At 37.0% G+C, this 13,414-nt stretch overlaps 1 protein-coding gene across 2 annotated transcripts in view; it reads right to left on the bottom strand.

Moving 5' to 3' along the window:
- Positions 1-13,414, bottom strand: part of MYBPC3 (myosin binding protein C3) — a 62,373-nt gene that overhangs the window by 31,261 nt on the left and 17,698 nt on the right. For both annotated transcript variants that reach the window (XM_042038665.1, XM_042038667.1), the window contains 10 exons: positions 12,986-13,042; positions 12,339-12,341; positions 8,266-8,289; positions 7,360-7,526; positions 6,400-6,532; positions 6,166-6,168; positions 5,624-5,748; positions 4,911-5,016; positions 778-944; positions 232-397 (listed from right to left, as the gene is read on the bottom strand). In XM_042038665.1, coding sequence (XP_041894599.1) covers positions 232-397; positions 778-944; positions 4,911-5,016; positions 5,624-5,748; positions 6,166-6,168; positions 6,400-6,532; positions 7,360-7,526; positions 8,266-8,289; positions 12,339-12,341; positions 12,986-13,042 — 951 coding nt within the window. The remainder of the gene's footprint in view (positions 1-231; positions 398-777; positions 945-4,910; positions 5,017-5,623; positions 5,749-6,165; positions 6,169-6,399; positions 6,533-7,359; positions 7,527-8,265; positions 8,290-12,338; positions 12,342-12,985; positions 13,043-13,414) is intronic.

The following is a 13,414-nucleotide window of genomic DNA, read 5'->3' as shown; positions in this document are numbered from 1 at the left end:
TGTATCACTGAAACCATACCTGTAAAATGCACCAACTTGGAAAGACTGCACACATACTAAACCAAGTCTGTCACCAAACGTTGGTTGCAGATGAAAAGCTTTTAAACTTTTTACCTTTGAGCTGGAGCCAGGAAAAAGTCTTACTTTATACTGCTGTCCCCTGAGATAACAATTCTTATGGATTGCAATGCAATACCCAAGCCTGTACCTGCTTTCTGAAACAAGACTAACCTGCCGATATGGGAGATCTTTATCCTCTCGTCTGGGATCACCTCCTTTCCATTTTTCAACCAGATTCCTTTCACGTTTTCATCAGAAACTTCACACTTGAAGACTGCCTGGTCACGTGCCTTGACTGTCAGGTCCGCAATGCTCTGATAAACTTCCAGCTTTTTCTCTGATATTGTGAGAATAATCGATACACACATAAAAAATCAGAGCAGCTCTGTAAGTAGATGGTGTGGATTTACTGAGTAGAGGAGGCAAGGGCTGAGCAAGCTGTTTATGGAAGGAGGAAATATGAAGGGAAATACATGGCATGCAAGGCTTTAACAGGACTGATAACTAAGCACCTGTTGTTATCAGGGTATCTGTTATATCCGGCACACAGGTCTGAGTTCTCCTCAAGACCAATTATCAACCCCTATGCCCCTTATTGCATCTTCTTTTTCCCTGTCAGGAGGATTATGCTACCACTGTGCACTATCTGGAGAAGGTTACCTTCAGCCTGTTCTCATTTTTCAGCTTCTCTGGTTCTGTGACATTCCCTGTGCCTACCTTGCACAATCAGTTCAGCGACTGATACCCCACCATTGGTCTTCACGGTGTAGTGCCCACTGTCCTCCTTGGTTGACTCATTAATGATTAGATACTGTTTTTTCCCATCTTTCTTGAATCGGTATTTAAAAGTTTCTTCTCGTGTCAGTTCAATTCCATCCTTTTCCCTGAAATACCAAATAGTGTTGACTCATTTTTGGTATGGTTGAAAGAGGAGAGTAAGAGTCATCTCAGTGTCACTAGAGGGTGGAAGATAAGGTGAATCCAATCTTTGTAGCATTTCAAGTTAGCAAAAAAGAGATTGTTGCACAAGTGTAAGTGGAACCAGAATGCCTCTATCTTGACCATTAATTTTCCCTAGGTATTTGACTTCTGGTTCAAGAGAATTCACCACAAAGTATTACTTGATTTTTTTTCTATTTATATGCTATAGTTAAACATGAAAGTGTGTTAAATGCTGTAGAAGATTTAGGGATGAAAACACACTTCACCGGCAGGGAATTTACTGTCTTAAAAACTGCCATAAAGTAAATGAGACTTGATGGGATATTACTTACAAGTCTTAATTTTCCTGATATGAAATATAATTGGTATAAATCCATGGTTTGTGGGCATCAGTAAAAGAAGAAAATTTTAGGATGTATTCAAATGAATGTGTAATTTGAATTTGGTAGCTCTTTCCATTCAAGGATGCCACAGTATATTTAAGACTTTACTAAATTAAGCTTCACCATCCAGCCCAGGAGGAAATTTAATTATTGTAATTTCCAATCGTCATGAAGGGAAATGTGCAGGGAGGATTCACGCTGTTTAATCAAGGTCATACAAAATTACATAAGATGTTTTAGGGGTTTCCTGTTTCTAATCCTAAATAACATAAACAGGCTACAAGAAAATAACTTGTAATTTCTTCAGTTTACTAATTTTGTAGTTACATTTTTTATTATTACTTGAATATATTTCTATTATGTTACTTGAATACTGCTGCAGTTTGTAAATGAAAAAGGTTTTCTCTTTCATAGTCACACGGAAAAACAAATAGAAAATATGTATGATTCTAATAGAGTAAAAATATTCTTTCTACTTTTTTGTCATTTCCCTTATTTGTGATTTATTTGTGACCAGGGACTCAGTGACTATTCAGCTTAACAAATGAGCTTACAGAATAGCAAATTGAAATGCTACTTGGGACTCATTAAAATACTATAGCTCTAATTTCTAAGTAGATGTATGCAAGAAAACCTTTTACCTCTATTAGAGCCTGCTAAAGTAAATCACAAGATCAAAACTTTAGGCAGAGACAAGAATCGTAGAGCTTGTGACTTAGATGTACCTGATGCAACCTCATTTCAGAACACCTACAGGTTACTGCCTCATAACTGTTTGTTACTGTGCAGCTCACTGGAACTTATGGTTGGTTTAGTGAAGGACTGGCCTCCAGAACAGCGATGATAAGGGAGGAAACAGAGGATGCCTTTAACAACCACTTGAAACACAATGCTTACTATTCTTGTCAGGGTAATGTTTCCTTTTGTTTCCTCTTCATCCCTCTTCAGACAAGAGTCTGAGGCAACATGTAAGATGATCTCCTAAGGCTGGTGTTCTGATTCATGCAAATTATTTCTGGAACAAGTGCTACAATGCAATGCATAAACCTTTGCTGAATTGCTGAGAACGGACTGTAATCCCAAAGTTCAGCATGCTGCTGTTACTAAATGCAAAGCCAAGCACATGTACTGTGGCTAAAGTTCTGGAGATGAACTTTTAAATCTATTTTTCTGTGATCTATTTTGATACATGACTCATGAAAAATATCTGAATGTTCTATTCACGCATTGGTAAGAAAGAGTTCTCTTGAAATCTTGTCTAAGTGATGAAAATAGGCTATTTGTAATGACTCATGTCTTAAGTCTCTGGGAAGGGAATACTATCTTTAACTTGTGTTTGTTTTACTGACTAGCACATTGCTGGTGCTGTGTATGAGTAGAGTGTTTGCAGAGGGATGTAGTGACAAATAGAGACTGTAAACCTCAAAAAGGACTCCCAGATATCATTTGGCTTGAAATAATACACTGCTGCTGTGAAAAGCAGAAAGCCTCTCTAAGGTAATATTACAGGCCTTTTCTTTGGCAATTGGAACTATAAAGTAGAAGAATCTGTTGATATTAAAGCGCAAGTGAAGCATTATATAGAATCATAGAAGTGTTGGCTTACAGAACACCATGGATCATTGGTCCAGCCTCACATGTGAAGCAGAACTAGTGCAGTAATAGGTAGGTCAGCTGTGGTTTAGTCTTTCCAAGTCCTGAACATCTGCAAGATCAAATATCTGTTCTCAAGTTTATCACTTAATGCCTCTTTGTCTGGAAATGCTTTCCTATTTCCTGTTTGGATTCTAAGGGTTAATTGGTTAATGTCTTCTGAGATATCACTGATGTAGGTACTATGTGATAATTTGGACACACAGATTTATTGCTATAAATATACATTACTATGGTTTGTTTTGATTTGGAGCTGATAAGATGGTCCACCCAGCATTCAGAGATGGAAAAATTAGATCAAACTATGTATTTTATTACATTTTTTTCTTCAAGAATTATCTTATTTCCAAGACCATCTGAAATTTAGAAAAAACCTGTTCCATAGTACTGCAAGAGTTGTAATAATGTGAAACCTTTCTGGGTGATCTTTATTTTCTGATTTCTCTGACGAGACCCCCATAATGAATTCTCCAAGCCCTAGTCTGATGGCCATGCCTCACCCTTATTTCTGTCTTGTGCAAGTCACATAATTGTCTTTGTTCATGTGCTTGTGGTTTTACATCCTGGGTTTAAAGAGTGTAAGAGCTATAACAGGTGCTCTCAGTTAGTGCCTGTTACTTGGCTTAAACTGCTGAGCATTTCCCTAATGAGCCATAAAACTGGAACTCTTTCTCCACACTGTGTTTCAAGTTTTCCCTGGACACTTCTCTTCGCTGTTCAAAATGTTCCCTTCTGTTGCCAAAGAGCATTGACAGAGTCTCACATAACAAAACCAGTAAAATACAGTGTGAATGTCTAACTGCTCAGTTTTCCATCACAATGATTTGATGAGTTTCTCTGACCACTTGCTGCATTTCAGACTGAGACAGCTGCTGGTTTGCCCTTGTCACATCAAATGCCCATCCCACAGATAACAGCTCTGCAAAACGTATGGGAGTTGTTCAAAGGCACAGGATCAAAGTGTGGCAGCTGCACTGTGTTCTGAGAGGGACAGATCTGGTTGTCCCCATCTCTTGTGACCAGGCATCTGCAAGCAGCTCCTGAACGAGAGAATGTGTGTAACTGTGCTTGCAGCTTTAATAGTGTAACGCACATGCTGTACTAGCTCTCGCACTCCATTTAAATTCCCAGTTCCTTCCTTTGGGATAGCAGATCATTAGTTGGCACTTTCCAGGAATGTCATGGGCATTGTGGGAATGCTTGATAACCATGTGCCTGAAGCTGTTAACAAGCAGAAGGGAATTTCATCTGGTAGAGAAATGAAGTGAGAATAGTGTGCATGATACATGGTATATAAGCCCTGCTTGTCATGTCTGCCCAAGCAGCATGAACCTTCCAGCTTCTGCTCAGCTGGAATGCCCAAGAAAACAGGCTCTATGGTCTAAATGTTTGTCACCTTAATCCGTCTTGCTGCATAAGCATAATGACCAGCTTTGCAGGATCACCACAGCAGATGTGTTCCCTCTGTGTCTCAAGAGACAATTAACATTTTACCTAAGAAAAAATGCTTTAGAAACCCAAACAGCTCACTGCAGTTGAGAAGACCAGAAGATTTCAAAAAGTACAGCAAACTCGTCACAGTACAGATCTCATTAGTCTGGGCAGTAGTTAGACATTACTGAAGTGTAAACACTGAGCAAGAAACTCTAGAGACACTAAAAAATATCTATATTTAATCTGGATTTTTGTGTCATATTTTTGTCTCTCAGTTCCTCCTCAATGTTTGACATATAGGAGGAGGAACAATCTTTTCCTGAAAACAATTATGTAGGATGCCTTCTCCCTTTTTTTTCCCACACCTGCTATATTCCATGGAGGAAGATGGTTTCATGTTGGTTTGGTTTGGTTTGGTTTTTTCTTCTATTCCCTTACCATTTCACAGTAGCTCCTTCCTCAGACACTTCACACTCAAACTCCACTCTCTCTCCAACCATCACCATCTGGTCCTCCAGCGGGTGAGTGATCAGGATTGGAGGTTCTAGAAATAGAGAGAATTTTATTAAAACAGTATTCTGAAAGGCTGGAGACCAGAGGTAGATTTCACCACTCTCTACTCCACAGGAAGAGTCCCTGGACAAATAAATGGTGGTGCTCTCTGTGTTTGAAATTAAAATTTACTATGCCAGATCACCTTATCAGAATTTTCAAATGACGTTTTTCATGAGTTGGAATAAAAATACAGGATTAAACAGTTTTCATATATATTCTGAAATTCTAAACAGGAGGCATTACTTTTCTGTACTATTTGATCTGCTTGTAGAGCCTGGGACACATGTTTATCTTGAGTGGAATCAAATTTTTAAAGTAAGTCTCTAGCCCTATTGTTGAGATGTAAATAAGTTTCCAAATGAGAATTAATAGTAACTATCACAATGCTGCTTTCCTATGCTTTCCTGGTTGCTGTTACTGGCAAAATTTTCCTCCATTTAACTGTAAGAAAACTATCTACTTCAATAGATCTCATAATTTGTTAATATGTTTGAGAATTTCCTTTCCTTCAAGATCAATCTGAGAGTAGAGGAAATGACAGTAATTCAATGCTAAATATTAGGGGAGATCTCTTTCCTTTTGCTACCATTGCTCACCTTTTACAAATAATTCTGTGAAGCTCTTCTCATCCCCTACCACACATTCGTATGCTGCATCGTCGGCCAGGGAGCAGTGGTTTATGGTCAGTATTCTCTTATTCCCAACAGCCTCAAAAATATATCTGAAAAGACAATCTAAATGTAATTATCAGGGAAAAACCCTTTTGGACCCAGCCATTGTCTTCTCCTGCTTGGAAGAGAAAAAGATTCCTACTCTTTTTCTGACATCAATGGCAAGATTTGTAAGGACTCAAGCCCAATAGCCCTGTCCTGGTGTGGGGAACAGCAGCAGTGTTTGAAAAACTAGGATAGGAAATTACGGGGGATCTTCCTCCAAGTGTGAGATCTACAAATTCCTGTGAACGGTGTTGGATGTGTTCTAACATCTAGCATGACTACCATTAAAAATGGCTTCAGCACAAAATCACTGGAAATTGGTTTTACAAACAAGTTGCACTGAAGTATATCCCAGATCAGGACAAAGTACATTTGAACCCTGGATATACACATAAAGAGCAGAACAGAATCTCAGGACTTACTTGCTAAGTAGGTAGATGGAAGCATCCAGTTCCACATGTAGATATGTAGAGCAGAGGGAAGAGAAAAGAAAAAGTTACGACAACAGCAAACTGACCCTGAGCCATAGTACTACATAGATTCTTTCTCAGCTCCTATTTCTCCGTTGATGCTTTTCCTTCTAAGAAAAGCTAGCTTTTTTGCTGTGTCCAAGCTGTAACTCATTCCTTTTCAGATTTCTCATATTTCTAGTTTACCTGCCGCTCACTTGGATCTCCTGTCCATTCTTCAGCCATTTCACGTCAGCATCTGGATTGGCAACTTCAACCATTAATTTAATCTTTTGCCCTTTGTCTACTTGGTAAGCTGGATCCAGTTTCTTGAGGAATGCTATGATGAAGAAGGATAAAAAAAAAAAAATCTTTATAATTTTTATACTTGTTTTTTTTCATTCTGGGTCATGCAACAAATCTTTATTCCCTTTCATGTTGTTTATCATCATCTTAAACCTTCCCCACATTCTGCATCCCTGTTTGAATTTTTACCATTTCTGTCTGTTCTTCATCCTGTGCCGTTTTCTATTTTTCCTTAACACAGGATGACAAGCATGTGTTACAAACCAAAAGAAGCAAAGTAGAATATTCTAAATAAGATGTGAATAGGTACATCAACACATCCTAAATAGAATTACATCTGCCCATGTAGGAAAATTATACTTGGTCTTCTCAGTACTGATGAATAGCAGTTTGCCTTCTCTGTTTTAGAGTTAAAAAAAAAAAATATATCAGTTACGATTAGGCAATTAATACTTCACAGGACTAGAAAAGGCTCAAGAATTCCAAATGTATCATACCAATGAAAATTAAATTCTTTAAATATATCACTGTTGCCTGACATACTGACTAGTTGAGGTGGAGGGCAAGTAGAGGATGTTGTTTTATGTTCAGGGAAATATAAGGGGCCAAGCTTGTAAAACTGGTGAAGTGAGCGTGTTTAGTACATCCAGAGTTTCAGAGCAAGGTGTCTCAGAGTATTGGGCATAGCTGCAATCTTTGATAATCAGCATTTCATATGTAAAGACTGGGTAATAACTGGAACAGGAAATTACTCTTTCTCATGGTCTTGTGTCTGCTGCTGTTCAGCTGATGTTAATATTTGAAAAACTCCCAGAAAAGAAGATATGAACACTATATTTGGAAGAAACATATCTCCCCAACCTGTGCTTTTTTTCTCTTCCTTCTTTATGCGTTTGAGGCGTTTCAGCATCCCACGCAAATCTGTGATACCATACTGAAAAGCAATTTTCTCGTATTCCGTAGGAGGAGCTTTCCTCAGGATATCCCAGACATCAACATCAGATTGTGATTCAGATTTTCCTTCACCTCTGCAGAAAGGGATTAGAGTCTCTGAGTGCTTATATTAAGAGTATTTAAAGAAGGCTATAGGGTTGACAGCTACATAGTGCCTTGATGAAGCCATTTAAAAAAGAAATTAACACTCTAATTTTTTACTATATTATTACATAAAATAATGAAATAAAACTGGTGACTAGTTCTAGCTTTATGTTTATATATATGGTGATTAAAATTGAATTCTGTCCTGAAGGGTTTATTTCTAACAAAACTAATAAAATTTAGCTTCCTTTAATGATGGGTAATGGAAGCATAAGGAGACTTATTTTCTTGTCGTGGTCCATGCACAAAACATGGAACATGGCAAAACAAGGAACTGAATTGATATGCTGGCAACACCTCAGAAAAAAGGCACTTGGTTTATGTAAATAAGAGACATAACCTTTTCCACTCAGGACATTTTTTATCTTCACTAAAAAGAATCACAGATTATTAAGACTTTTATCATCTATTGTAAAGAAAATTGTTGTCTGTAGTAATCTGTAAAACATAAGGAGACTGGTGAGTAGTGGCAAACAAAACAGTATTTACAATGAGCTACTTGTTTTATATTTTAACCGAAGAACTAGTGGTTATGGAAGAATTAATGTTTGGTTTAGTAAAACTACGGGAAAATTTGGCTGTCTGGCCTTGGGAGAGGCGTTCTTTATCTGCCATCATATTTTTTATTTGAAAGATCATAAATAGAAAAAGAAATTGCTGTGACCTTACCGATTTGCAGAGCGCAGGAAGCTGCTGTACTCCAGAATGACGCAGAGAACCGTTTGGAAAAACGTGCAGCATCCCAATGGGCAGGAAAAAGGGCATCATGGGTTAGTACAAAAGAGCCATGAATGTCATCTTCCCTCCTAGCAGAACGTGCCTGTGCTTCAGTAGCAGGGAGATGAAGGAACTCATGCAAATGCTCTGAAATAGGCTTAAGGGAAATACTGATCCATATTGAAATCAAACTCACTCCCACACTTTGTGCACTTCCACTGTGGGATTTATATTATAAGTGCAAGAACTTCTGTTTATTCCTAGTTATGGCTGATCACCTTCCAGGGAAACAAATAACTCTGCTTCGCCCTGTCATTGTGGCATTTTTGCCTGTAATAGTTTGCATTTTGGTAAATATAGAAATGATGGAAGAAGTAACATTTTACTAAAAAGTTCTTAGTAGAAGTAACTTCCTGTGGCTGTTTCTGATTATCACTGCGACCAAGCAGATTCTAGTGCAGCAGAACACACCCTTTTAATGAAATCATGTTCAGTGGTAAACCCCAACAAGAAGACAAGTTATGCAACAGGTGATGCAGAGAAAAGTGGAATGTTATTGGGTGTATTTGTAATTTTTGCAGGAAAATAACAGTCCAATTAGTCTGTGGGAAATATTACTACTTAATAGTACTACTGTAGTCAGTCCACACAGCAGATATAACCAAACATTTTTGGTACTCCTTTTATTATTGCTTGTAATGGGAGCACTATGTTTATTAAAGTGCTGCAATTGGAAAAGGTTGGAATTTCCAGCACTCTTGTAGCTCTTGAACAGAAAGGAAGCAAGAGAAGAGGATTTCAGCTCTGTGAGATTGAGCTGAAATATGGTATGCAGTATCTCATCTCTTCAAAGTGGTTTAGCACTCCCTAAGCCCTCACTAGCACTCACTGAATTGATAGCAGTAGCTGAAGTTTGGAGTGCCTATGATAAGTGCAGCATACTGGGTATTTGCTTTGCCATAACAGTGCATCAACATCATCCACAAATTTTACCAGGGTTCCTCTTCTATATACCTATCATTTAGTTTGAGGCTGCTACAAATAGTTTTTAGTTTTGCTTAGCAGGAGACAGGAAAACTGAACTGATTTGCCACATAGATCAAGGTTTTTTTAATGTAAGCAGTTCTTGGGCTTGTTGCCCTGATCATACCAGGGAGTGACCGTCAAATATTTCTAAATACATGTAAATTAAAATAGATCTTTAAGTACTAAATACTAAGTGCTATATAAAACCAAGGGCATATAATATTTCTAATATGTGTTTAATTCTTTGTACTAGTACAGTTAAACTTCTGTGGAGAAACAGTATCTTAAAAAAATATAAAAACATAGGAAATAAGAAAGACTTAAGAAATTCAAATATTAACATCTTCCTTAAGACATTATATAAATATTGGTAGTTTTTCTGTCTATCTGCCTACTTACAGGCTTGTCTGCATATACACACTTTATATCTGAAAATTTACAGGTAGGACTATTTCATGGAGATTTCAAAAATGTTTAGTGTGAGTTATTTTTAAGTACATAAAGAGAAAAATCTTCCAATTTCAAAGGAATTCCACAATCTAATATCTCTCACTACTGAGAAGACTTCTCTGGTTTTTGCTTTAGCTTTTCCATTACTCAGTGTCATCCCATTGTCTTATCTGACAATCCTGTTCTGGTGTATGCAATATAAGAAATTTGAACATAAGAAAGAATATAGTCTCTTCCTTGGAAATACTAATATTTTTTAATTAAAAGAAAAAGCTTGTGAGTTTCATGCAAAATGGGACTAAAAGCTAGAGGTTGTAATTTCTGTTTAACTGAGTTCTCAAAATGAAAAAAAAAAGTGTTTGCCTTTGAGCAAAGTTTTCCTCATCCCAGTACTCCTTTTCACTATTTTGCATTTGCTAAAACATTCTCTTTGATCCCAGAAAGACACAGAGTTTGCACAGAAAGGCTGTACTCCTCCACTACCAACAGGGACTAAGCAGTGTATGAAAATTAATAGAGCACTTGGACTCGTGAGGTTTCTCCCACTCTTATGTTATTCTCCCTGATGTTGGGGATCTTATTCACAGAGATCACCTCATAGGTTAGCTATGCACTTGGGGGCATCAAGATGAAGCTTAGTGAACCTGCTGTAAATGGAATATGCAGCTGATATGTTTTAAACATGCGGAGGGGTTAAAAATAGTTTTGTACATCCCAGAAATGGTTCCTTCCTATCCAGTTACTGTCAACTGATTGGACCCTGTCAGCTGTCACCTCCTTCAAGGTCTCTGCTCACTATCCCATTTAATAGTTCTGTGACAGCTGTTCCCTTCCTCTTCCCAATGACCTCTCCTTGGCCCTTGACATCTGTATGTCAACACCAGTTAATTAAATTACAGTGTTAGGAGATACAGTGTTAAATGAAGTTCTTTATGCTAGTGGGAATGATCATTACCTGTGGATTGAGGGACACTTGTAAAATGGTGTAATAAAGCAGAAATGGTAAAAGAATAATCCTCGATTCTGTTTGAATCTGCATAGCTCTTGAGAGTCCCCCAGCATGAGATCCCTTTTCCTGTTCTATTTTAATGAAGAAATCTTTCATCCCATTACGATATTTTATGCCTATCTGTTCTCATTAATATAAGAGTGATCTTCAACCTGAGTTTTGCAAAGCCTGAAGAATCCACAAATTACTTCTGAAGTGGCTGTGAAAAACAACTAGGAACAGTGAATTTATATTCTTAAATTCACTAGACAGAGATTTGTAAGTCGAGAAATGGCAGAAACACTGTTAAAATGCAGTGAAATTTATAAGCTTCTTTTAGTGAATTACATTTCTAGCCTAGCAAATAATGAATAGTTAAATCAATAAATTTAACATTTCTGTAAATACTGGAGATTTTTACTACTTTTAGGAGTTTGACCATTGCTCAAAACTAATTATGAGAGCAAAAGGGGAAGGCACAAGGAGAGGGGCTCATAGTACACAGCACCTCATTCCAGCTGGAGACTCTGTATGAAATTATGCAAATATTTTCATGTGGGTTTTAATTTATTTAAAATTTTATAAAAAAAATAAGCAATTCCTTTATGCCTTACATCTTCTATGGAAACTAGAGTAAGTTTACAACAATCTGGGTTCGTGCTGAAACAAGAAACTTAGATATCAATGTCAGCTATAGAAAGTTTGATAGGTGTCTTTTCTGTCTCATCTGTCTGTCCCCCTTAAGTGTTCTGCTGCTGGTGTTACTGCAAAGCCAGGATTCACCTGTAGACAGATGCCCTGCACAGAGTGTAACACAGGGGTTGGTACACTATGTGACCTTGTTTGCCCCACTGAAATTTGGGTGAATTAACCTGAGGCTGTTGTGGCTTTATTGCATTCTGTAACAAAGTTACTTCATATATCTACATGATCCTGTACTCTTTGTGAGGATAAAACACTTTTTATAAATAGTGATACCAATACCTGAGCAGAGACTGAACACAGATTCACAACAACACTCATCCAAGTAGTTGTGAACACTTAAACTAAGTAAGTTTAGATTTGAAAAACACGAATGTAAGTTACAAGTTTTTATAGTAGCTTCAGGTGCTGGAAAGACAGAGTGAGTGGCCAGGGAAAGTGAACAGAAAGAAACAAGTCTTCATCACCTATTTGATAGGCACCAGCAACAATATTTACAAATGATTTTTCTGATTCTAAAGACTATGACAACAGGAATATAAAGCAGCAGGTTATTGAGAAAATCTGGAAATTCAAAGAAATCTTAGAACTGGTTATATGAAAGAAAGTGATGGTAAAAAACAAAGGACATTCAGAGAAATACATCAATTGTATCGAATTGTCTTAACTTTAACCTTCAAGCTGTTTAAAAGAACTTCTGTGTCAGAAATTAGCAGTCAATGATTTTCTCTCACACTATGCAATTTCTGTCATGTTCTACATGTAAAGAAGACAAAGAGGCATGCATTATTTCAATCCAAATGGTTCTTATATTCAGTCTGATCCATGCATTTATAATAAAATTAAATAGAAAGCTTACTCTCTGTTGGCAGCAGTGGAATCCAAAACATTCAGATTAAGAGTTTGGTAAAAAGAGAAAAGCATAAGTAAACAGGTTATGAAAACAGATACATCAAGGAAAGATGAGAATTAGAGAAGAAATTCCAGCAAAAAAACTGAAAGTAAAAGAAAGATACTGGAATTACAATTGGAAGAGTAAAAAAATATTTATGTCATATTTATGCAACACAGAATATTTATATAATAGATAATATATAGTTGAACAGTGTAATAGTAACATTTAGGTATCTAATAAAAAAGCTTGTCCTCCCAGCTCTCTGGTTCTTATTATGGCAGCATTATAAATAGGTATTGTAATTTCTTTTTTTTTCCCCCTATGCAAAGGACTACTGGAAACATGTGATTACCTGACTTCAGGCCTTTTCTATCTTGGGAAATAATTTTTTTTCATTTTTTTTCCTCCTGTATAAACCTAGCAGAAGTGCAGCAAATGCTGTGTGTTTCAGGAAGTAGCCATAATTACCTGTCATCCTTTTTCCATTTAGAGCTGCTTTAGGAAAACAACAAGGATTCTGAATTTATGAAACTCTCACATATTCCAGTTGTAGTGCTTCAGAGTTGTTCAACAGAAGCCCCATTTCTCCAAGTCTGTGGATTTTTACTCACCTTTTTTTCAGTAGGGAGGTAAAATTAAACTCTGCCCCGTCATCATGTCCCTCAGTACTGTATAGTAACAGAAAGCCATAATTAGTTTCAGAAGGAAATGGGAATAGCTTGTGAGACTATAACATTACATAGATGACATATTTTTGTAGGGGAGTGGTAGATGGGTTTATAATGAATTAAAATGTGCATTGATGTGGAAGGTGACTTAAGTAGGCTCTGTGTTCATATTAATTTGCATATAGGTTTAAAAATATATATGTAATGAACTTGTACTTTTTCTGTACTGCTTGTGCATGGAGTTGTACAGGGTATTAATTTGGTCATCATATTTATTTGGAATGTATTCATTATCATAAAGGTGTTGCAGAAGCTTCCTTCTTTCCTCTATTTTTTGGAAATGTGGATATTGTTTACAGTTGGGGCAGTATT

The sequence above is a fragment of the Corvus kubaryi genome, unplaced genomic scaffold (genome assembly GCF_017639235.1).
Source record: "Corvus kubaryi isolate FWS band 111438036 unplaced genomic scaffold, C.kubaryi_AGA036_p1.0 37392, whole genome shotgun sequence".
Lineage (NCBI taxonomy): Eukaryota > Metazoa > Chordata > Aves > Passeriformes > Corvidae > Corvus > Corvus kubaryi.
Note: the sequence above shows the minus strand (reverse complement) of the source record. Positions and strands in the feature narration are given on the sequence as shown.